Raw genomic sequence first — 27677 nt, 5'->3', positions numbered from 1 at the left:
ATTATTTCAATTTTTATTTAGCACTTATATTACAAAATCATCTAATTTTATTATTTATCTTTATTATTAACATAAAATATAATGTACGAAATATTTGAAAATGGTAAATATTAACAAAAATTTCTACTGTTTTCACAATTTATAACTATTTTGACAATATTATATGTCATACATACTTTAGAAAACTTCATCAAACTATTAATACAAAAAAAATAACCTAATATTTGTTTTATTTGCATTCTATTGTAATTTAGTTGTTGGGGTCGACAGCTATTCCAGTATTTTTAGTACACTTTTTAGTAGAGTGTATTTTGGGTCAAAATGACCCGTACATACGTTTTTGTAATAATATCATAAATATTTGGATTAGTGAAATAACTTTGGTTTTCCATGTACCAAAACTGGGAAAATTTGATATATATAAAAGACCAACTTGTTCTACTTACTCAAAAAAATTGCCCAGAATGTGTTGAGCAATAAAATCAGTATTACATTATGATAAATTCTTTAAACTATAAGAATTAATATATGTTTATGGTAAAAATCAATAATTTGTTCTATTTGAGAAATATTTAATAAACACGTCATTTTGACCCAAATATGTAGTACTTGCGTTATTTTACAAATATGTTCTTAGTAGTTAAAAAAACAAAATGGTTATGCTTCTTTTATAACACTCTCTAAGTGTATAGAAAATTGATTTTAATTTACACAGATTTAGTATTCTATATTTTCAATATTGTTTTCATACTAGTACATAAAATGTTCTTATTCTATAAATAGTTTTGTATTCTGCAAAGATAAATTAATTAGAAATATTTTATTCGCAAACTTCGGTAAATTTAATTTATATTTATAGGAAAATTGAAATCTCTGAAGTACAGAAGATTCAGAACAAAGAAGATATGACTATGCGAGACTTCTATTCAAATGTTTTCGTGGATCATTAGACTAGCATATAAGACTATTATTTCCACGTTTCATTAATTTCATATCAATCATAAAAGTAATTGTTGTATAATCAACAGCTAATTTCTATACAAAATAAAATATATACAGTGGAACCTCGCTTAACGAGCACCTCGAGTATTTCGCTTAACGAGCAAAATAAATTGTAAGAAAAATGACTCGCAAAATGGAACGCATTTCATATATTACATTAGTTTATATGGGGAAAAATGTTTTAGTATACGAGTAAAAATCCGGAAATTTTGGAAAGCATTATGCTCGTTAAGCGAGGTTCCAGTGTATTAATAATATGTGCAATATAGCACTCAAATATAAGACAACACAGAATATACACATTTTGGATGATTCTATGATCAAATATTTGTAATTGTAATTGCATTAGATTATTATAGAGGGAATGAAGTATTGATTGATCAGTAACCCAATTTATTGCTACCAGCTTTAGATACGATTACATGAAATGCGTGGAATCAACTGGAAAGCATATGTGGTTATTATACAACGATGTACATACGTTTTCGAGGATTAATGTTAATTGCTTATAGAAGACAAAAATTCTAACCGAACGTTTCTCGTGTTACAAAAATGTAAATTTAAATGAATTAAATATAATAATAATGTTTATTGAAACTGTCATACACAAATTTAGAAGGAATTAAACATATAACAAAAAATGAGTTGACTTGTGCTATTAATGTCATTTAAATTATTGTTTAAAAAGTCAGCGTCAATGTTATTGCTGTCAAGTTATATTAGAAATTGCTTAAAAAAGCAACTTGACAACATTTTGCTGTCAAAATAATGACATTTAAATAAACGTTTTTTTAAGAGAACCTCATGTGATTTGCGTATAAAAGAAACAAACATATAATAAAAAATGAGATGACTTTCATGATTTTAGCTGTCAATTGTGCTATTAATTTAATTTAAATTAGTGTTTAAGAAGTCAACATAAATGTCTTTGCTGTCAAAGTTATATTAATGACATAAGGAATTGCTTAAAAAAACAACTGAACAACATTTTGCTGTCAAAATAATGACATTTAAATAAACGTTTTTCTAATAGAAACTCATGTGATTTGCGTAAAAAAGAAACAAACATATAATAAAAAATGAGATGACTTTGATTTTAGCTGTCAATTGTGCTATTCATTTCATTTAAATTATTGTTTAAAAAGTAAATATAAATGTTTTTGCTGTCAAAGTTATATTAATGACATTAGTAATTGCTTTATAAAACAACTTGACAGCATTTTACTGTTAAAATAATGACATTTAAATAATCGGTTTTTTTAGAGATTCTCATGTGATTTGCGTTTTAAAGTGAAATCTCGAGTGATATCTAAGGAATGGATTATGATGCAATTAGGGACGAGTCCGTTTCCCTTACGATATTTTTCTTCTTCTTCTAATCCAAAGTGGTTTGGATCCTGATTTATTTGAGTGGCGCGTGCGAATGGTACCATCTTGAGTTGTGTGTTACATCCATATGCAGTGAACGGTCCCGGCAATAAAAGACCTAGAATATATTTATCGGTGGAAAATGAACTGGCCCGGCCAGCAACCCTCCGGGGTGCGGACGAAGGTGCCGGTGGATGAAGAAGGCATGGGTGGAAGGAAGAAGGAAACGAGGGCAGAGATTTATTAGGGAATTTCAACAAGTGGATGGCTGGTTGGTTGCTTGAAGTAGGAGAGGCCGAATAGATGATAGAGGTGGATGTGCAGAGCGTTGGCGCCGATGAATCTCTTCCTCTTCATAGATACTTCTCACTCTTTCTTACTATTACACATTTATACCAGCTGAATAGTATTGCTAGCAAAATAATAAGAATTTAAAAATTCACTACATACTATGAGATATTTTCCAAGTAACATTTGACAAGTTACTTGGCAAGTCTCATTTACACATCTTTTATGACAATTTAACCAACCAAAGTATTTAAAATAATTTACAAATGTAAGAAATTAATTGGATTCTTATAAAACATTTAAAAAAATAAGAAATTAAAAATTGGATGAAAGAAAGAAAAAAGAGTGTAAAAGATGATTCAACACTAAATATCTGAAAAGTATTATCATCATTATTAAATCTTTAAGATATATTAAGTAATATATTAATTTATGAAACTAATTTATATTGGATTTAACATATGAGGGTCTTATTTTTATTGCAAAATGTGCTACATATTCTCTATAAAAATTCTCTATGATTTTTACTATGATCTGTTTAAAATATATCATAAAATACTTATAATTAAAATTGAAATTGATGTATTAGTTAGAAAAGAAAATGAAATAAACGGAGGCTCTCCATATCATATATCCTCCATATTCTATCTCTTATCATTATTATGAAAAATTTAAAATAATTATCTTAATACAAAAATCTAATAGGAATTGATGATATTATTGCGGTAAACAGTTAACAGAATTAGCATTAGCAATATGATTACCGGTAAATTTTTATAAGAAATACCGGTAATTTCGATATTTTTTGTATTAATTCGAAATTGAAAGTCCTGTTGTACATGAAGATGTTTTACAAATTATAACAAAAATTGAAGTTATTCATATTCTCTAAATTAATCGACGCATAAAATTTTCGGATATTGTCCAATTTTTACATAATTTGTGCAGAATTCTTTAGAATTTAGGAATATTCATCAATAAAATATTTATAATTTATTTCAGTTCAATTAAATTGCTTTTACTAAAATTATTGTCAAAATCTGTCGTTGAAATAATGAAAATTTGATTACTGTGTGCACATTAATAAATTCTCAGTAAGAATTGGATCTGAATATTTAAAAAAAGTGTTTTAAGTTAAAATGTATATATTTCCTTTTCTTTTATTAATATATTATTTTTTTCTTGAAACTTAATAGTTAATCGAGATTTGCACTAAAAATTTTCAATTAAATAAATTACCGGTAAACCGGGTTTTACTACCGGTAAACATAAATCACGGTAAATTTGGATGCCCTCATTGAGAGACGTGTGTAAAGGTTTTTAAGTTCACATTTTATTCTTCTTCAAAAAAAAATGTTCCAAAATTATTAAGTATTAACAATAATTGAATATTAAATAAAAACTTATAAGAATTTTAATTAAATCACTTGGTTGTAAAGGAATGTACACGCTTTTTTAAACATTATATTTTTTCCATACTTTTATATAATCTTTCAAAATTATAAAATGTTAAAATAATTTTAAATAATTCTATAATAAAACAAACATATCTAAATTGGATGCGTTACTTGGAGAGGAGAGTGCAGAAAGCGGAATATTTACAAATCAAATTTTATCCACATTCTAACATAATTTTTCCAATTATATAATTATTTAAAGAATATGAAAAAAATAACATTATCATTTAAACTAATTTGATCATTGAATGAAACTAAGGTTTTAAATATCATATTTTCTCAAAATTCTTATATAATCTGTCCAAAATCTCTAAATAATGCTATTATTGTTGTAGTATTTAAAATAATTAAATGGTAGAGAAGTATACAGGTTTCTAATATTTCTTCAACATTCTTATATCATTTTACCAAAAATTATGAAGAATTTTAAATAATTTATAATTGAAAAAGACTAGTCATGAATATTATAAAATAAATAAAAAACTATTAGGAACTGAAATTAGTTCCAAAAATTATGAAGTACTTAATATAATTGATCATTGGAAAAGACTAGCGGGAATTGTAAATTGTCTGATGGATTGGTTGGAGAGGAGAGTGCAGGAAGTAAGAGGCGGTGAGTTGCGATGCGATGGCGCGGATGGGTATCTTCCTCTTCGTCGTGGTCTTGCGTGTACCATGCAGAAGCAGAGGGTATAGATACCACCTACATAGCGATCCTTTTTTTCGAAGGACTACCGTCAGCGGTGTGGGGGCGCAATCGCGAGGACTCGCCTAGTGAGGATCCGGAGAGAGAAGAAGCTAGGTGGACGGCGTTGGTGGCAGGCGGTATCGGCGTAGGCTCTTGTCCTCCTCGATCTCAGTGGCGACGCGCACGTCGAGGCGGCAGCGCGCCTTCCTTCCCTCCGGCCATGGACTAGCGCCAGAGCCGCGCCACCTGTTCACCCGCAACTAAGTACATCACATCTCTCCTCTTCATCATCCAACAACAACTACCAGTACAACCAACAACCATAATCCAACACCATATACTACTGCGAACTACAGCAACAATCGCTCCAACGGTACGATACACTATTTTATTATATTACATAACAAATCTACAATACATTTTCAACAATTGAATACTTCAACAACTTTAATATGTTACTCAATTTCTTACATTGAGTAAACTTTAAAGCATAAAGATAAATTATATATAATTCACTATCAATGTAAGTCTTCAATTTCTTGGGCTTTGTTAACTTTTAACCAACAAGTTAACATAAATTCAATGACTAAATGTATGTATTGTCCCCATTAATATTATTTTTCTACATTTGTATTTTGCAATACATTCATAACCATATATATATTTGATTACCAAAGAATTTAAAGCAATGAATTGAATTTGTTCATATATTTATAATTGTGTGAAAACCCGGCGCATCCACCAATTTTATATTATGTATACTCATATAATTTGTTAAAACACATTTATCTATATAATTATTTAACTAAATTTTATATTCTTTTATATTTATGATTATATCACAAATATGTAGGTTAATGCGTTTCAATGAAAACAAATTGTGTATACAAAAAAGAAGAAAAAAATGAACAAATGAAAATAAAACTGAATATACGGAAATATAGTTCACTTTCCAATAAAACAATTGCTCAAAAATGAACTTTTTTTGTATCTTATAATTCAAATATACTTTATTAAAATAATATTAACTAATAAAACCACTTGTTTATTTAATGTTTCGTTTATAAGCTATAAAAATAATATGTAAAAAAAGAATATATAGAAAAAATAACTAAACCTTGTTACTACTTACTAAAAGTGCATCTTTAATAATCTTTCATTCTCAATTCATTCGAATTTCGTAATAAAGCTTAGTCCTAACATAATTACACTCTCAATTTTCTTTTTAATTAACTTTTTTCGAATTGAAGTAAGGAAAGCGCAAGGAGACGAAAAAGCGTCACATAATGAGCAGCGAAGGATTTAATAATATGGCAGATTGTATTTTCTTTTCATTTCGCTCCTTTTCATCTTGGCCTTGTTTCATCTAAGAAAGAAATGTTTAACTTTACGAACGGAAACCAACATTTTTTTTTACTTTAATTTTCTTCAGACAATCAATTATATAATACTATTTACTCGGTAAAGTAATTAATAAAGTGCATATTAATTTTACATAATAATTTATATAATAATTATATAAGTATACTTCTTCAAATATCCACATTTTGGAAAGCAAAATATATGTGAATTTAACAGTTCGTTAATTTAATATAGATTTTATTAAGATATTAATAATATATTACAAATAATTCTTCAATACAATTAGAAGTTTGAGAAACGGGGAACTGTACATTTAGAGTCAATGTTAAATTAATTGTTAACTAAAATTATTGATTGTTTCTATAATGTTTAACTTAACTGTTAAAGGAAATGTTAATTTTTCACTGATTGATATAAATTGTACTAAATTTTAGAAACCACAGCATTAAAATAAAATTTAACTTCCTTACATTAGTTAAAACATCTTCGAATTTTCCCAATTAAATACTAGCCATATTGAGATTCAAATTAACGAACCGTTACTTTGAACCATATTTGTACATTTTATTTATAAAAGAACAAGAACATTACAAAAATTAACATTCATTGACAAACCGTTAAGTAACATATTATTTTTTTGTTTATAAATAGTTTTAAATATATATTGTCTATATATACTGAGGATTCTTGAATGTCCTCATACATTTTGGAAAATACAGCAATGTAAATTAAGCATTACATTTTATTTAACAGATCGTTAATTCAATAGATTCGTTCAAATATATTAACTTCTTAACGCGTTACTCGCGTGACCTCTCGTAGCATCGTTACTCGCGTGGCGTCTAAGAAACTCCGTTAAATATAACGTTAATAATTACTTCTTTTACAAATTGCCAGTCAGTAAGAGGAAGGTACATATGTTCAGTTTTCAAAGTTATGTTTGGTTTGTACCCACGGACTCCGCGCGAGTAACGAAGTGTTAAAAACTATCTCTAAATTTTACCAAAAAATCAATGATTTTAGTCCAAATTACGACCAATAAATTATCAAATAACTATCAATGATTAAACATCTTTGAATATTCTGTTAAATTATAATTTTCAGATAATTAACTAAATATATTGATAATACATTTATTGGTAATTAACACTTTTCATTGTAGCGTAATAAATTGATGATTTTTCTTTCATGCTTTCAACGTGAATGTTCTCCTTTTTCTTTTCATTTAGTGCCTTCTCGTGCTTCCTTTCGTTCCAATTTATTTTTTCATTTCTTTCGTTCCTGGTTTGTCGGGAGGATGGAATGGTATGGGAATTGAAGTAGTATTAGTAGTAACAGGTTCGGCCTTTTAGCGAAGCGCCCCTGCAATCGAGGGCGCGACTGAGTAGCATTATAATTCAGTTATGTCGGTAATTAGAGCGCCTCTCCTCCAGTAAGTGAGCTGCTAAAGTGTGGCGATATTGGGAGGGCGGAAAGTGCACGAGAACTTCCAACTATATACACAATTACTCTTTCATCGTGCAACCCAGCAGCTCCAATCTCAATTTTCAAACTGGAAAAACGACAACCGCATATATAAAAAAAAAACGATGAAGAACTAAATGCACTTCGATCACATTCAATATCAAGTTTTTCTTTTCAACTTCGATCATTTTAAGCTCACACATTTTTTTTACTTTTTGCACATTCAAAAGTTAGATTTAAATTTAATATGTATATTGTTTTTATAAGTAATTTATAATTATTATTTTCTTAAATATCTAGGAATTTCATGAAATACCTAGAATATTGATAGAAATTTTATATTATTTGATAGTTTGACTAGCAATTCTACACTTTACCTAATTACTATATAAAATATCATGTTTTATACAATATTCCAATCAAAATCCAATATTTCATAATAATTTTGATTATTTTGAGAGTTCATGTTTGTTTAATAGTAATAATAATTACTCTGTTTTCATATTAAACATTTATAATTTCGTTCTATTTTAATATGCAATTCAAATCAATTTGTATGGTTTGTGCTGTTTCAATCTTTAGATTTGTCACGTAATAAGTTAAAAGCATATCGACGGTTTCAACTGAACGTTATTGACGTAGTTTCTTGTTATTTATGTACATTTATATAATCTATTCAATTGTTTCAAACGCAATTATATAATTCCTTATTTATGGTTTTATTTAGAAATATTGTGGTCGATGTGGATTTGATTATCAAACATAAATCGTTCCTAAATGCTGTTTGAAAATTGTTCAAAACATAGTTTTTGAACATAAGTATTACTCTAAAATTACTATAGAAAAATGTAAAATAATTGTAATAAACTAGTTTGCAATTGTTGTTGAATCGCATGAATCAGTGTTTGTCTCAAAGAATATAGTAATTTCCCCAAAGAAAGGATTTCAAATCTGGAAAGATACCAATTAATCTATAAATTCCCTCGGGTGTGTTTTCATTTCGACGTCCCACAATTTTCTTAGTGCTTTGTTTCTCTTACGTTTTTTACTTCTTTTTTTTAACATTTCATTTCTTAAAAAAAACAATGAAGACTCAAATATTTTCATGAAATAAACAAAACAAAAAATATACATACGAATTCATAACAATTACTAAAAATATTTTCAATTAATTATTAATATTTATAATGAAATTGTTTTTTTTTATTTAAGAGTTTCATTTCATTTTGAATATGAAACAAGTTTAAAAGAAATTTATTTCATTTATACACATTTTATAGAAAATCTGAAATATGTTAAAAATCCATTAGTTTCTATAACCTTCGAATTACTGTCTATCTAGAGATAACAAATTTTGCAGGAAATTTTATTATAATTCGATTTTTAAATATTAATTATTTGCCTATTTTTCACATCATTATATAAAACACGTTTATAAAACTACGATCAATTAACTGATCTTTTCAATAAATTAAATCTTACTAGATCTTTCTATAATTTTGTTAAATTTCTGTCTTTTACAAAATATTTGATTGAACTTATTTTTTGTATGTCATTTTTATATAGTTACAGCTTTGTTTAGTTGGTAACTAATAAATATCTATTCATTAAATTAATCTGAACTAATTGAATAATGTTTTAATAGAATGTACAAGAATTTGTATGTTTTGTTAGAATCCCAACCCTACCTAGGTGTTAGTACGCTAAGGCACTATAGTGAATATGGAAATACCCATATCACCAAATTGTTTGTAAGTACAAACCCTACACAGTTGTAAGTAACTTTAAGAATTTTTAAAATGTATCAAAAACTCCCCGAACTTAAAGCACTAGAATGAATGTCGTGCTTGTCTTTAAGTAAAGTTTAATATATAATCTCTTGTGGTCATAATTTGATATTGTTGTTTTACTGCACGCTTTTGTCGTCTTCCTTTTGACCTTTGGCTTTTTCGGTTCATATCATATGTAAAAATCTGTTTTTATCGTAAATATTATCGTATTTTATTATCGTATAGTTAAATATAATTTTACGGAATTTACTTAGTTATTCATGTTATTTTGAATAATTTCTTGGTTAGTAATCCAAAGTCGGTTTAAAACACATCATTTGAACTTTGAATGTGTAATTTGATGATTACGTTAAAGGGCGAAAGTTTATTTCTCCTCGACTACATCATATGGTAGTCGCAACAAATCTGTAGCTCCGACGACGGCTTCATTAGATCGGTAATCTCATTGGATACTCTGATATCCGATAGTTAAATTAGGCAGATAGAGTGAGAAAGGGATGGAATAGGATGGGATGGGATGATGCAGATCGAGAAGTTCTGAATGGATCCGATGTTGCTGCTGATTCAGTTTCTCGCTAATTTAGGGAGCATCTGTGTCATTGCAGACACTAAAGGGTCCCAAATTCAATAATGCGAATAAAATAAGGGCGACGAATGGAGGTGGAGAGAAGCCGAACTACCCCATCCATGATGATATATATTTGCTCACGTCTCTCATGCGCCCAATTACCGAGCGAACTTTATTTAATTATCGGGAAGTGCGAGAAGAGAAAGAGAAATCTAAGAACAAATCCATCGATCCACGTAATCCAGATTCGAGATGGAAGAGGTGCACGGCTTTTGATTTGTCTCGACTCCGCGTATATATATTTTTTTTTTGCATATGGTTTTATACGGTCGGGGGCGGCGCGGAGTTTTCGTGCACTTGACGGCAGGAAATTAAAGAATCTCTTTCGTCCTGCCTCCCTCTCTCAACCCTCAAACGACTTCTCACCCGCAGCAGATGAATCCTTAATAACACTGAAGACATTTGTCGTTCGCGCATTTTTACGTTCTAGTAGTAAAATCTGTCCGAAACAAAGTACCGATATATTTACAACAGCAAAATTGGGTTTTCTATTTCCTTCTTCTTCTTCTTTTCGTTCTTTTTTCCGGACTTATTTTCACTGTTCGCTTCTCTTCACTGCTTTCTCCATGTGCACCGGCTTTTCCTTTCGTCGGGAGAAAAATATATGATCGACAGGCAAAACCGCGCCAACAACGAGTAAGAGAGGAAAATCGATGCTAAGATAAACTGCGTATGGAACCAATGGTGCAGAATTATGTGTGTGTGTGTGTCCATTGTGCACAACCCTAGGCCTCAATAACAAAGGAAGAATGAAAAAAAATGGGGTTGTAATTGATATTGCATATTGATTTTTCTTATTCAAGAATATTGTAAAAACATAAAAAAACATATATTTAAATTCATAGATAATCAATACATATTGAAGAAAATTTCAGTAAAATTTTATTTTTTTTAATATTAAACTTAATTTTGAATCTACACAGTGATTTATTATGATCAATAAACAATGTTCACTTAAATTTCAGTAAAATCTTTAATCAAATTGACACAATATTCGTAAATGTCAAATTGACATTACTTAAATGACATACTGGTTTATGTGATGAACTATGACACAACTTACTGATTATAAATTTGTCAAGAGAAATAAGGTTAAATGTTCTTTGAATTTATCATTAATTCATATGGTATGTTTCAATGTTGTCATCATTATTGACGAACACTACATAATAATGGAATAGGAGATTAAATAATGAAAAAATGTTTATATAGTAAACATAAGTTAATAAAAATTATTTATAATTTAAAACATTATATTACAGGCTTTTTCAATGTTTCATTTCATCAAAGTTAACATAAAGTTTAAATTGAAATTATCAGTTTACTATTTCATTTAATTTGAAAAAAAAATATTCAAACTATAATAATTTGTTAGACATTTTCAGACATTAAAAGTATTGAAATGGGCCAATAAATATTTGCAAATAAATAAATAATTGCTGTAAATTTGAATACTTTTGATTCAAACGAAATAATTTTCTAAAACCTATGTGGAAGGACAAAATTAATTTGAATGTGATTTTGCGAATTCATAATTATTATTGTTGCCTATGCAAATAGGGTTTTATGCAAATTGGCGGGAAGAGGACTTTCCGTTCGAAATTTCGGCAGAAAAGGTGTCTGAATTGAATACAATTTGCGATTCCAATCCGCCCAAAACGTAAATCTCTTGAAATAACATTTGGAAGCGTTAAATATTTATAATATTATTCTACGTATGTACCATTTCCAAAACTTAATTCAAACATGTTTTTTTTTTCTTCTTTCTATCAAATCATTATTATGTTAAGTAAAATATATAAAAAAATACAATTTTTAATGAAATTATTTCAAAAATACAAAAAATAAAATATGAAATAATTACAACTGCAGAGGACATATTACATCCTGAAATAAATATTAATAAACCTTTGTATTTCATAAATTTTACATATTTTCATTTAAGCTATTCTTGGAGTCTGAATCATTTGTCTTCATTTAACATTCTACTTGTCACAGCAATACTTGTCATAGTTCATATTTTATTTATTTCAGAAGTGAACAATATGCATTCGTTCCTAATCCATCTTCCTTCTTAACCACAACTTGACATTAGTAACCTTTATAAATTTGATAAAATAATGCAAGTGCAGTATAATACTTCATTTCTTTAAGTTATATACACTCTTGTTGTTTTTTTAATGTGAATTCAATATAAAAATTCTTGTAACAATTTTATATCTTTTTATTTTCAGAAAGAAGTACTAAGATGACTGCGGTGAACGAGTGGGTGGCGGGGACGCGGCTGGGCGGCTGGATCCAAGAATGCCGCGAGTCTCGCCGTTTGGTTCTTGTCATTGTAGCAATAGCTTTGCTACTGGACAACATGCTACTCACCACAGTAGGTAAGTGCACGAACTCCATTTGCAATAAAAAATATATATATAGTCTCACACCACCCTAATAAAACTTGGTAAAATTGAATTAAATAAAAAAAAACACACACACTGCGATATTACGATGGGCCATAATAATAACTTTTTAGTATGGTGCAGGGGTGGACAAACTATGAGCTTAACCTGTCGCCCTATTTTTTTTTTATCCCCGTCTTCACTTATTCATAGATTTACATGGGTAGACCGTGTTTTATTTCGTAGAATCAAAATATTTTTATTATAGAATTATACTTGCCAAATAATTTGTCTCAGAGAAGTAATATGTGAAGATTAAGTAAGACATTGATTTAGAATGAAAGTACTGGTATAAACAAGTAATTTTCTTTATACTTACCAAGTAACTTATTTAAAACTTGACAAGTACATACAATTTCAGCATTTAATTTCATATAATCAAAAAAATTGTTTATACTATTCACGGAAAAAAGTATTGTAGAAGTAATTTGTTGTACTTTCCAAATAATTATTTATGTACTTGACAAGTATTACTTGATGTTTCAGTAAGACTATATTTCAATTCGTGGAATCAACATAATTGTCTATATTGCACACACAAGTAATTATTATAAAATCAATTCTTAATACTTGCTAAGTAATTTGTTTAATAGTAAAACTTTTCAACTTCTTGACAATTACATGAAATCGACTTTTATAACATATTTCATGCAAATTTATGACAAATTAATAAAGATGACAAATTGATATAAAAAAAATGACATAAATGACAAATTGACGTATATGTCAAAATGACATAATATAATATGCCAAATAATGTGTCTCAATACTTAAGAAGTAATATGTGAAGATTAAATAAGACATTGATTTAGTATCAACATACTTGTATAAACAAGTAATTTTCTTTATACTTACCAAGTAACTTGTTTAATAACTTGGCAAGTACATACAATTTCAGCATTTAATTTCATGTAATCAAAACATTTGTTTATACTGTATACAGAAGAAATTATTGTAGAAGTAATTTGTTGTACTTTCCAAATAATTGTTTATGTACTTGACAAGTATTAGTTGATGTTTCAGTAAGGCCATATTTCAATTCGTGGATTCGAAATACTTGTCTATATTGCACACACAAGTAATTATAATAGAATCAATTCTTAATATTTGCTAAGTAATTTGTTTAATGGTAAAACTTTTCAAGTTCTTGACAATTACATGAAATAGACTTTTATAACATATTTCATGCGAATTTATGACAAAGTGATATAAAAAAATGACATAAATGGCAAAATGACATAATCTAAATTACATAAATGTCAAATTGACACTTATGACAAACTGTTGATTTTATATAAGGATACAAGAAAGGATTATAAGAATATAAGGATTAAAAGAAAAATAATGTCAAATATGCGTTGAATTTATCATTCATTAATTTGGTTGGCTTGAATTTCGCCATCATTTTAAACAAAAAAAAAAAAATGAAAATTAGGAGAGAATAACGGAATACGTGATTAAATAATTAGAAGAATTTGATCGGCTGTGCGAGGTTGCGGCTTTACGGTTTTTCGGTGGTTTATTCGGGTTTTCGGCTGGCTGCGCTCTAAAAGCCGATCCAACCCTCCGCCCGACCCTTTCTTTCATGTTTAATGCAACGCTTCGGGGACAAGCAATCAGCCAGAAGAAGCGAAATATCCATCCAAGTCTTTCCAAACTTTCCGTTCGAGATGAGATCAGGATCAAGCAACAACAACAACACAGAATTCAGAACGTATCCATTTGGTCAATGCATACATAATCCTATAAATGACAATATTAATATTATAATAGCTTTTTGAAAACTTTGTTTTCCAAACAAAATTTTCTTAAGATGAGGATAATGTACGTTTTTTATTAATAAGTCAGTTGTCAATTGTCAAATAGAAACGTCGCATGTTGAATGAATATTTCGATTCATTTTAAATGAACTACATAAGCTGTATTCCCGAAAGAGACCGAAATTAAACTTTCCAAAGAAATCCGCGATTGATATAATTTAAATGCGAAGAGGAGATCAATGTTCAGGGAGAAGAAGCGAAATTCCCAAATCAGCTTAGATTCCGCTACTTCTTGCTCCAAATGAAGTAACAATAAGTAATTGATTTCTATTCATTTCCATCCCTCACCCTTCACCCCTTCCTCCATAGCCCATTGTTCTCTCCATCTCTCTTTCCTTCCTTCCTGCAATTTGAGATGGCAGGACTTAACACGCTTCGCCAAAAGTATTAATTAATTGGAAGCAGCTTTTATAAGCGAGTCGCTAATTAAACTTGTCCGACTACTCAGAGGAATCGGGATGACCTTCAACCTCATCCCACAACGCTGCGCCTGACACACCAAAGAACAAAGAACATTTCAGCAAAGTCCATATTTTTTTATGTGCATTTTTTTCTTATTAAACATTTTTAAATATAACCCTTTCGAAGGTTAAATATGAGAGGGTTTGTGTGATATTACCGAAAAATCTATCCGCTATTGGTGGCCTCCTAAAGCCCTATTGATTGTGATTATTTGGTTGGAAAAAATAATGCGGTTTAAATATAAGCCTTCGAGGGGGGAATTGGATGGATCGCGTCACGTGTGGATGATGTGCGGAGCAAGCGGTGCATAAAAGGTCCTTTGATTTTCAAAACCGCGAGGTCGTCCACATTCCGCAAATACACACAAACACACGACATCAAGGGAGGTAAGCTCCGAACAAACAAGGAAAAAGCTAATAACAATTATACTCATCCAACCCGACGCCCTATAATTGGTGAGGGGGGCTGAAACGGGACCTGAATTCGTAGATAAAGCGTATTCTTTATCAGCAAATACATGCTTTGTTTGTATATCCTCCTCCCTAAGAATTAAACTTTATACGCTTCATCAGCATATCGAAGCACATATTCTTTATTATCTCTTTTTATTTAGTTCATTAACTCGTCTTTATATTTAATAAACATTTTTATTGATTAAATATTGATGAAAGTATAAGAACGTTTGTAATATGTGTGTACTTTTTTAAGATATATATGGATTATGAAAGATAAATATCTAAAATGAGTCCAAATATACTAAAAATGATACAAATCTGATATTTTAATTAATTGTCATTGATTCGAATACTTTCAGATTCTAAAGCATAAATCAAATATTATAAAAAAAAACATAAGATTAAATTATAGACATTATAAAGCAAACTATTAAATACATATCAAAAATAAAAATCTAAACCATTATTAAATACTTAAAGATCCAACTTTTAGGGACTACTACTAATTTAATTCAAAGTCAAGACTACATAAAATAACTATTTCTAAAATTATAATTAAAACCCAATAATAATTAATAAAATATTTATAATTGACCTCAATCTACATTATTTTTCGTTAATTGTAAAACTTCAATCAATATCATCAGAAAATCTGTTCAGTATTTCAATAATGGGAGAGACTTTTATGTAGACAAATTCCGAATTGTGGAATTCTTGTAAAATATTCGCTTAAATCATACTCGTTCTATCAAAAACCAAATTTTTTTTTTAATAAAATTTTACACGGAAAAAATATTTGTTCTGCGAACTTACACTTCCATAATTTGAAACTTGGTAAAAAAATGGCGATATTTCATGTTTCGGCCAATGAAAAAAAAAATATAATTTGATAATTTAATTTTTATTTAATTTATATTTAGTAAAAAACAGAATTTGTTTTTTTTGTAATATTTGTCTTAATTTTCAACTAATGTTGCATCCACAGTATGCGTGATTTGAGGCATTCATTTTTGACATGATTTGCATAATGATCACAATTGTCAAGTTAGCTGTCATTTAGATTCAGCATCATCAATGAAAACCGATAGTGGTTGGTAAACCTGACATATATATTATATAACAGGTTGGGTGTTTCATAATATAACTTTTATGCTTCGATTTACTCACAATGAACATTGAAAATAATTATGTAATATTATATAATCTATAGTATAAAAATAATTATTTACTTGCATATAATTCTATAATTACAGTTCTTAATTACAGTTGTATAGAAATCAATAAGATTGGCTTAACAATAATGCACTTAAGTATAGATCTCTAGTGCTTACTACAGGTGTAAGTGCATATTATGTAAATTGAAAGTAGCTTCCTTTTCCTCGATTCAGAATTAGTATTAAATTGCGTTCTTTATCAATCTTAGATTGCGCAGTGCTGAAATCGTTCTTGATGGGCTTAGCCTTTGTATTTGCACAGAGGGAAACGGTGAAAATGGGGTCGCGGTTGGAAGAGGAGAACGAAAGAAGTAAGAAAAAAATGCGACAGAGAGAAAGAAGACGAAAAAAAGGAGTCGACGGAAGAGTGGCCAAGGAAGTGAAAAGCATAATGGCACAATTTACTGTGTGCGGAATAAAGTGCCATATAAAATTATATTTCGCACTAAAAAATTTCCATCAGAAACCTTTAGTGAGCGCACTGCAGGGTGGATGGTGGCTATGGCGGTGGGTAGAGCTGAAGTGGAGGAAGAGAGAGGTAGCAAAAAAAAATTAAATCGTTCCGCCACGTCAAGAAGGGGGGCATTAAAGGTGACCCAGTCGGGATCAACAAGTGATGATGATGGATGGCAATCAGAGCTGAAAGGCGGACGCGTTTGTTATTCCTTCTGGTAATGAATTTCCAAACGTAACTCCTTATCAGAACTCCAACCAGAGGAGGCAGTTGTAGTAGTCCGATGTTTAATGTTTAATACATACAGTTTCATTATTCAGGTGGCTATCAAAGTAATGGGGAGGTTCGCTTCGCTAAACGAATGCTCCGATCTCATACATGTGGAACAGCTGGGAAGAGATGTTCCCTCTCTCTCTCTTTCACTTCTCCAGAGACCAGATTTATCTTCGGCCACTTTCATTAAAGCAAAGAGAAGCGAAGGGGAGGCTGCGATTGATAAGTTGGTGGCCGACGGGGAAGAAGCACCGGATAATTAACAGTGCGCTGATATAATTGTGGCTGTTCTCGTTGGAAGTCGCTGGGGGATTCCCCATTGTACGCCTAATTTGCAACCCATTGTTCTCAATGCACGCTCGACTTGCTCGAAACCGTCCTTCTTATCCCCCGTACTGATGTACATACGGAGGATGAGGAGGACATCCATTGTCGCAAAGTCAAGTTATGACAGTTTCATATGCACGCTTCGCTGACCAACCCATTATACTATCAAAGTTATCAACAATTTAACTTTTTGGAACCAAAAATTCATTTCATTATCATTAGCACAACTGATTACACTAAAAAAAATATCATTCTACTATTTCAAATCTCATTTTTTTTTATCAATTCATAATATAAAGTTATCTACATTTTTTGATTTGCTAAAAAACAAATTCTTCTTTAAAACTTGAGTAAACATTATTAATAAAGTAATATCAAAATCATTACGTAATTAAACATTAAGTTTTCGTATTTGAAATAATTATATTTACATCAGATGAAGAAAATATTAGAGTATTATCAATAATTCAGTGATTGATTTATAATTGAAAAGTCTGTTTCTATTTCTGCAGTTCAATTCAATAACAAGAGGTGGATTTCTTAAAAATTGATATGTTTATAGGTGATATTTATATAATGTAGTAATTACTTGATAGGAATACTTATGTAAAGTCATTATGTAAGATTCGTAATCAACCCTTCTGCAGCTCTCTTCAACATTCGAGTGACTTATCTTTACTTCCAACTAAAAGCTTCTACGTACTTTACACTGAGATAGGCTTCTAACAGCTCTATCCTCCTGCATTATCAAGGACGCTTCAATATTTATGGGGAACAGTGTGACATCAACAAACTATCGCGTATGATTGATGATCGCAAACATCGCAAATACGTAGTCGCAGTTAATCGATCGTTAAACGCGTTTAGGAAGTAAGAAACTTATTAATTGCGCAAGCGATCAAAATTTGTTTGCAGCTTGTATTAGCGGCGTTTAATTACCAGTGCCAAGGGACACCGATTACGACGACGACGACATTGACCCAAATTCGAAAAACTAGTTTACGGAAACTTGCGGGGAGGTCTGTTGATGCATCTGGCCACATTTTGTGTGTTGGAGGGTGTTGGATGGATCTGCCGCCCTCGGGGTGTTAAGGCTAGATGCTGGAAGGAGGTTTAGTGGAGGTGCAATTTGGCGCCGGAAGTCCTCCGCCTCCTTCGCGTTTAATCAGTTTTGAAATCAATCTCATTCCCAAACGCGACTAATTGCCCTGCAGGAACAATCTGTGCTCGTTCACTCGTGTCCCCTAAACACAACTACGACACTAATCATCTTTCACTAATCGCACTGCACTTAATCCACTTCCATATATCAAATCCCTGATAACTCGTACACTTTAATCACCTTTTAATTACAAGAACGCCGATAAATATTAAACAGGAGCGAGCTTTACAGAAAGAAAGGAAAAAGAGTTGAGCGTGATCTTGATTGAAATCGATGACGCCTTTTTAATTATCCGCTCGCAATATTTTCGTTACGATGGAAAATTGCATCCTAATTAATTTAAATTAATTTATTATCTGTTTCATCGCACATCAACTATTTTGTTTCATTTTTATCTTAACGTAAGTCAACTTTTAATGATTGATTGCAGTTCCAATAATACCGGAATTCTTATACGACATCAATCATCCGGATGCACCAATTGACTACCGTGCGCACATCGCACCACCAACAACTACTACTACAACAACTCTTCCTCCGTGCAGAGGATACGTGGCGGACAACAACAACCTCGACGATACTAACGGAACGACCGTGTCTCCGGTTGAGGCCATCAGTGAGTACCATCTTATATCTGACTTTTACAAAACTGTAACAACTATCTTATTTTTGTTTTCGCAGCAATAAATGAAACTGCTTTGGAACTGGAGAGAAAGAATACCCGTCACAAGGACTTAGTTGAAGAGACCGTTGCCGTGGGGATGATGTTAGCCTCGAAGGCTTTTGTGCAGTTATTGGCCAATCCCTTCGTGGGCCCTCTAACTCATAAGTAAGTTTTTATTTGAAACAATAATATTAAAGAAAACTTTCTATATGAAACTTATATCAATTTTGTAAACATATAGAAGATATTCCTCTAAACTAATCAGATTGTTACTTTAACAAATTATGTCCATTATTTAAAGAGAAAATTCTATTAGTTTTCAGTTAATGAAAGTATCCAATAATCATGTATTTTTTCGGAATATTTCTGAAAGATATTGCTGAATAGAGAGCAAAAAAACAGGGAGTAAATGAATAGATGGAGCTCAACAAGTTGCCATTTGGTCGGTGAATTAAGAAAACCGCTGGAGATTTGGATGAGCTCCAAGCACGCAACAAGTTGTCAATAAAGTATGCGGATAGTTTTAGCATACTCCCACTCACAAAGCGTCTTCTGTTTTTCATTTTTTTTTTTGCTTTTGCAGAATTGGCTACAGTATTCCCATGTTCGTTGGTTTCATAATTATGTTCTTGTCGACGCTCAGTAAGTCATAGCCATATAGTTCATGTTGACTGATAAATAATTTATTAATGTTGAATGTTTTCAGTATTCGCATGGGGTCGCAGCTACAGCGTGCTGTTCATTGCGAGAGCTCTTCAAGGTATAGGGTCGTCCTGCTCGAGCGTTTCAGGAATGGGAATGTTGGCTGAAAGGTATCCCGACGATAAGGAGAGAGGAAACGCGATGGGAATCGCTCTGGGTGGCCTCGCTTTAGGTGTACTCATCGGTCCACCATTCGGCGGCCTCATGTACGAATTCGTTGGAAAATCTGCACCTTTTCTAATACTCTCTGCACTTGCTTTAGGCGATGGATGTAAAAATAGCAAAAGCATTTACAAGTTTGTTACCTTTGCTGATGTACTTTTGTCTTTTTCAGTGTTGCAACTTCTCATGCTGCAGCCGACGATCGTCAGACAAGAATCAGATCCACCATCTCTGAAAGCTTTGGTCACAGATCCTTACATCCTCGTTGCTGCTGGTAAGTCAATAAACCTATATTTCGACGTTCAACATTTTAATTTTAAAATCTAAAGAATATCAACCTTCAACTTATATGACGCAGCTCACTCATTTTGATATAATTGAATATAATAACTTTCACTATCACATTTTTTTGATTTTGATGTTCAGGCGCTATAACTTTTGCAAACATGGGTATCGCGATGCTGGAACCATCTCTGCCCATCTGGATGATTGACACCATGGACGCCGAGCGTTGGAAGCAAGGTGCTACCTTCCTTCCGGCCAGCATTTCCTACCTGATCGGAACCAACCTGTTCGGTCCGTTGGGCCACAGGATGGGACGTTGGTTGGCTGCTCTCCTTGGTCTCGTCATCATCGGAGTCAGCTTGATTTGCGTAATACCAAAGAAGCGAGGAAAAACTCTAAACGTCGATACTTACAAACAATAATTTGTTTCCAGATACCAATGGCTAAGAGCATCAACGACTTAATCATTCCGAACGCCGGTTTAGGATTTGCTATCGGTATGGTGGACAGTTCCATGATGCCAGAATTGGGCTTCCTTGTGGACATCAGACATTCTGCCGTCTACGGAAGCGTCTACGCCATCGGTGACATTGCCTTCTGTTTAGGATTTGCTATAGGTAAGTTCCAATTACCCCCTTCTTGCTTACCGTCGGAAATACTGAAATTAGCAAAACGAAAACTTTCCATTTCTATCTCACTTCCGTTGAGGAGGTGGAGGATACGTTCTGACCTCGTCACAGACTGTGGAATTCTCGTAATTAGGACTTTCCTTGCTTCCTTTAAGAAGGAGGAGGATATGCCCTGACCACGCCGCCGATCGTGGAATTCGCGAAACGAGGAAACATGCGTTACGCAACGCGTGTTCGTTGCCATTCGAGCGTTTTGTTTCTTCATTTGTCCAATTGTTCCGGGCATAGCCTACATATATTCAAATCAATTCAACGTTCTGAGTTCATTTCACTAGCGTTTCCTACTTTCCATTTGTTCTTGATACAAAAACTGGCGCCGAATAACGGCCGTGTCGCAGAATTCTGAAACAACCCAGATTCGTTAAGTCGAAATAAGGAAACTCGCATTCCGAGACCTTCAACTTACTCATATTTGAAAGGATTCATTAAACAACGATGCAACAAAGCCTCTAATTTTATATGTCGGATCATCAAAATGCCAATAATAATTTAAATTAAACAAGTTAACATTTATACTTCACATTACATATTTATAATTTACTTTACAAATAAAAAGAGTAAATCTTCATTGAAAAATTATTTATTTGCATGTAAAAGGCACCACAAAATTAATCTGCGAGGTTTCGCAGACTATTTTTTTATTTTTTTTATACTTGATCGAATACGAATACGTTGTTTGAATATTGTATTTAATGTTGATTTAGGTTTGTATCTCACCCAAAGCCAATATTTTTGTTTAATCAGGGCCGGCCATGAGCGGAACTCTTGTGAACACCATTGGATTCGAATGGATGCTTTTCGGTATTGCGATCCTCAATTTCCTCTACGCTCCTCTGCTATTTTGTTTGAGAAGTCCACCAACCAAAGAAGAAAAGAAGGTCAGTAAATTAAAAAAATTACAAGAAATAAATGAAGAATTGTCTCCAATCTCTTACTTGAAAAATGAATGTTATTGAGTCAAAATAAATAATAATTTCGTACACTAAAAAAAAATTAACTGTTTTAGTCACTCGTAACCGGCGAGAAGTCTTCAGTCCGTTACGTCACCTACCAGAACGAAGAGGAAGACGAATAAGCAAATATGTAACAAAATTTATGAACTAAGTATTATTATGACAAACCAAAAAAAATATATATAATATATAACAAAATATATAATAGGAGAATATATAATATAAAATATACTGTGTTAGATTTAGAGTAAACGTATTAACAAACAAAAAAAATATATGCATATATGAAGATATATTTTCTAGTCGATAAAAAAAAATATATTTATGAACGTTGCAAAATCTAAATGTACTTGTTCCATGAGCATCTTGTTAATCTAAGTTAATATGTAGTCGATAAGTTTAGATTTAGATTATTTGTCTCGTTAGTGCGGACGACGGAAAGATGGTTGGAAGTTGCATTTAGAAGGCATTTGTATCGAAAATTTAAATTTTTTGCGGAGTCCGCGTCATGGATTATTGTGAATGGCTGCACTTAATCCTTTCCTTGAAAAGTAAGGAGACGCGGCAATAAGGATCCTCCGCCACTTTCAGGACTCGCGGAATCAAATTCAAGAAAATAATGAAATAAAAGAAGCGCTTCCATCCTGAAACCGGTAATTTTCATTAGTTATATACCAGCAATCTGATGTAATATGTTATTCAATAAGTCTATATAATCGATTATAATGCGTGTGGTTCTATCTGTGTCTACTATATACATATTTCTTAATAATAACGGCTGATAACTGAAAGCGGAAGAAAAAAAAATCTTAAGAGAATTGCTGAGCCAATCAAAAGAAATGCATGGTTAAGGCTAACATATAAATAAATATATAATTAACAAAAATAACTTAAGATTATAATCTACAAAAAAAAACACCTCAATGGGGACCTTAGTTAAAGAAAATGCTTAAGAGATGTCGTGTTGTCGTTGTTTTTTTGTTCAGTTACATAAGTGTATGAGAAAGTATCCACATAATATGTAAAATATAATATATATTTGAGTTTATGCGAACTTCATGGGAGCCTGTGCTCGCGCGAGTGAAGATTATTGTGACTAGACAATAATCATCATTGTAATCATGAGAAATAAAGAACCTGGAAAAGGAAAATATTTGTGAACCGAAACACGTTCTTTCGTTTCTAAAGCTGGTAAGGGTCCGAACAACAACGTTTTTTTTCAAAAACAAAAAAAAAACACTAACGTATATACTTATTTAAACATTGGATTAATTAATTGTCTTGTTGGTGTTTGTGAAGCCGCCGATTTTGAGGAGAAGGATTACAAGGAAAACAAATATATTAATAATGTTGTAGTGTAATAAATTGTATTGGAACGCACATTAGATTTGCAGCTGAATTAGTCGATATTTATCGTTAGTTGAAAATGCAACGCGTAATGCGAATTGTGCTTCTTTCGAAAGTCACTTTGAAGACGGCTTTAATAGGTTTAACGCGTGCCTAGTTCACTAATTAGTCTTAGATTGTAATCCTATGTAATGTGTCTATTTATATCTTTAGCGGGTTAAGATTTCATGATTCTCTCAATGTTTATGTATTTTAAAAGGAAACACTATGCAAGTATCGAAGTGTTTATAGTCTCTGTCGAAATTTGTGATGCTAATAAATGGAACAAAAAAAAATATCAATACAATTGTTTTTATTTTTCATCCTTACCATCCCTCATTTATCCTACAAATATTTCTCCAAAAAAATAAAAATTATTAATTAAAAATCGATTAATTGTAAATTTATACTTAAAAACCAAAAGTTAATAGGTAGATAACAAAGTCACCATTAACTGTATTAATCTCCTACAACTGTACGAATCTCCATAGCAACTAAAACTATCTGCTTATTCTGTAATGTTTTTGTTTCTATAGAAACAATATGAAAAAATAAAACTCCTTGTTTTTACTTTATTAAACTAAGTGGAAATAATTCGACCTTAACTAACTTAATTTATTTATTTTTAATGTTATCAATTTAACAACTCGATTGCTTATTAAACGGTTAATGACTTGTTCAATTGCTGCTTTTTTTTTCATACAAAATAAAGAAAATTCCTGTTCATTCACCAGACTCACGCGCTTATTTTCCGCCAATTAATTTCAAAGGAATTTCTCTGCCGTCAATGATTGCAATTACGTTGTACGCATTGCAAATGCAATTTCCTCCATTAAATTAGCTTCATATCCTACATTAAGTAATACATTTTACACAAATTTAGCATACAATATTATTGATACAATAAAGATAAATAACATTTTCTATATATAATTTATATGTGAAATTATTGAATCTAACAGAATTAGTTTAGATTTTATATAAAATCTTTTCATCATTCAATCTAACAGTTAATTCCTGTTCTAAACTTACATTACCTTTAATATAATATAAATCGACTTAAACAAATCTTTCATTTTTTTTTACACATTATGATCTAATTAAATCATAAGGAAGCTATAGTACTCATGGGAATTACACAAAAACTTGGATACATTTATTGTTAAGTAATTCAAACTATCAAAATGACTTTTCTTAATGTTGAAATAATTATCGTGCCGAAATAAATACTTTTATAATAAACATTATTATATTTGATTTAATTGTATATTTACCTTTTCTGAAATCTTAAGTAATGTTGCATCTACAGTTGACATAACAAGAGACATTTCTATCAGTTCAACAGTATTAGTTATCATTTAATTTTATGACATGAAATTGCAGCCACAAGTTGGTTTAACTGATAAACATTTATGTTTCATGTCACGCATAGTGTGGCTGCACCATTAATAACAAATAATGCAATTTGGTTGCAACAAATTATGTTACTTTCTTTCTACTGCTTTTTTAGGAAAGGGTAACCTAGTAATAAGTAAGAACACAAGAAAACGTTCACTTCTAGGTGATTGTATTTAATGTATTTTTAATTCAAGTCTGGTTTAAAAAGTTTGTCGAAATTAATTTCTGCGATTTCGTAGAGAATGTTAGCTATTAGAGAGCAAAGAAATCGTAGTCAATGAGATAAATTTACGTTAATATCAAATAAATGGAAAAGTTTATCGGCGTGATAATTGCGTAATGAATCGATCCGATTGTAATTAAAGGCGCGGAATTCTGAATCGAGGCAAGCGGAGTCGCCGCCACCGCCGCATATGAAAGTAAAAAATGGGCAAAAACCGAAATCGCGACTTTATTCGTAAAGCCTTATATAAGTAAGTGCATGTGCGACGGTGCGCAATTACCGAAGACTTTCTCTGAAAACGAACGGCTAGAAATAGCGTGTTCGACCCTAAATATCGCTCATTCGACTTTTCCGTGTATATAAAGCATAGAGTCGTCAACGATCGTGGTCCAATTTGGTGACAATGTTCGTTTGGTGATAGATACCTCAACGATAACTTTCTTCAGCTCACGCATCGCCATGGTACCGAAAACAGTGCGTATTCTCTTTTCAAGCTTCGAGATCAATCAATAATTTCAAAACTGTTCCAGCTGATCACCATCCTCGTCAACTTGTCTCTAGTCACTGTTTCTCTCTGCGGTTACGAGGAGCCAGAGTACAAGCAACCTCTGTACAGCAAACCGCCTCCGAGGATTTTAAGCCACCAGCAGTCGCAGAACCACGACGGAGGCTTCAAGTTCGCATTCGCCGCTGAAAATGGTTTGGCGCATAGCGAGGCCATAGCTCCGGATGGTTCCAGGAACGGTGGCTACAGCTACGTCGATCCGCATGGAAAAACCATATCTGTTAAGTACACAGCAGGAAAAGAGGGTTTCAGGATTTTAGAGGGACAGCACGTTCCCAAAGAATCTCCGCAGCATCAAGCTATCCAGCAACAGCAGCAACAACAACAGCAGCAGCAGTACCAACAACCTGAACATAGGGTGCCCCATTACGCTCAGCAACAGCAGCATTCCGACCACTTCAGGATTCCTTTGTACACGAAGCAACAGCACGCACCACCACCTAGGCCCGTTTACATCGAGCAGCAACAGCAGCCCAAGTATTCGCCACAGCCAAGATATCCGGAACAGCAACCAAAGTACACACAGCCCAAATACGTGCAGGAGACGAGTGCTTCAAACTCGGTCGAGGAGAGCAAAGAACCTGAGTACAACGATGAGCCTGGGAAGGCGTACAGCTTTGGTAACGGATACGCGTTCCAATTCTCCGGCTAAGCACATTGCCACAATTTCCTTTCCTTAGTTTGTAATCCATGTTTCGTGTTAATTAATAAATACTTAGAAAATAAAAACTATTACATTCAATCTATACCACAACAACTCTTACATAAGAAAACAGGAAATTGTCTTTGATTATTAAATTAACATCAAAAAATAAATTAAAACCAATAAGTTAATTTTACGAATTAATTCATATTCTTTTACATAAATTTGTGATGTGAGAAAAAAATTCCAGAAATACATATAATTACAGTTACATAATAACAAAATTAAAATAACTTACATTTTAACGATCACAAATACAACATATTTAATTGGTTTCAATTTACTTTATTCTTCTTATGTCACTATTTCAATTATAGAGAGACATGAAACATACCTAAATACTTGTTGGTACTTTAATGTAATCTTTATATGTATACAAAAATGATTTGTTTTGCAATTGGAAACACCAAGTGAGTATAAACCAACATTCAAGCAATACTCATCACTTTTGTATAGGTTACTTTTCTTTATGTTGTAACAAAAAGAAAAATTATACATATGAAAATTGATCAGTTTTTGTAATATAAATCACTATAATTCATTTAATACGCGATCTAAATTAAAATTTCCTGACTTTACCAAAATATTTTTTGCATTGAAAATGTTGCTGAAATTTAATAAATTGTAATGTGTTTTAAAAGAAAAAAAATATATTTTTAATTTTAACTACATTCATTTTAACAAATTGCTAAAGATTCAATATAATTTTATAAGTTAAATACGAATTTTCAAATATTCATGTTTATTCGATACTATAATAGGTAATTACTATATTTAAAAATGAAACAAACGATTGCATGTTTTTTTTTGTTTCTATATTTCAGTCTTGTTACATAAGAAATTATTTTCAAGAAGCATTGGAATGGTAACGCAAAACATGTAAAACAAAATGTAATTGTAATAATAATAATGGTGTTAATGATTATCTTAAAACGACGCAAAAAAAAACAAAAGAAACGAAGTAAAAACATTAACACAGCATCCATACATTAATAATGCACACAAATAAAAAATAATATATAATAAAATAAAAAATAACAATAACAACATATCGATCGATCAATAGAACACAAATTTTATTACTTAAAAAACCTTAACTTTTAATCATCCGCGATCCAATAAAATCCATCAAACCCTCAGTTTCCATCATCAAAATATATTTCTTTATTTAGAAGCTAGTTATTTGTTGTACCAAATGTAATACTATCATTATTAGATTTGGCATGCATTTAAAATTCAGTTTGAATTAAACATTTTTTTTTGCCCCAAAATTTGGTTGTACA

General features: G+C 31.2%; 2 protein-coding genes across 2 annotated transcripts; both read left to right on the top strand.

The window, feature by feature from the left end:
- The first annotated feature begins 4844 nt into the window (after positions 1-4844).
- LOC108567451 (synaptic vesicular amine transporter) lies at positions 4845-22307 on the top strand. Its single transcript, XM_017927939.1, has 11 exons — positions 4845-5176; positions 12282-12431; positions 19095-19280; positions 19346-19493; positions 19912-19970; positions 20035-20301; positions 20365-20466; positions 20619-20845; positions 20911-21094; positions 21911-22044; positions 22173-22307. The coding sequence occupies exons 2-11, from the start codon at positions 12296-12298 to the stop codon at positions 22239-22241; spliced, it is 1512 nt and encodes a 503-aa protein (XP_017783428.1). The 5' UTR covers positions 4845-5176; positions 12282-12295; the 3' UTR covers positions 22242-22307.
- A 3427-nt stretch (positions 22308-25734) lies between these two features.
- Positions 25735-26343, top strand: LOC108567375 (GATA zinc finger domain-containing protein 10-like; the record flags this gene model as incomplete). Its single annotated transcript, XM_017927790.1, has 1 exon — positions 25735-26343. A coding segment is annotated over one exon (609 nt), but the record flags the coding sequence as incomplete, so codon positions are not given.
- Positions 26344-27677: the final 1334 nt, after the last annotated feature.

The sequence above is a fragment of the Nicrophorus vespilloides genome, unplaced genomic scaffold (genome assembly GCF_001412225.1).
Source record: "Nicrophorus vespilloides isolate i.1.1-1 unplaced genomic scaffold, Nicve_v1.0, whole genome shotgun sequence".
NCBI lineage: Eukaryota > Metazoa > Arthropoda > Insecta > Coleoptera > Silphidae > Nicrophorus > Nicrophorus vespilloides.
The sequence above is the reverse complement of the archived record's forward strand: the minus strand, read 5'-3'. Positions and strand labels throughout refer to the sequence as shown.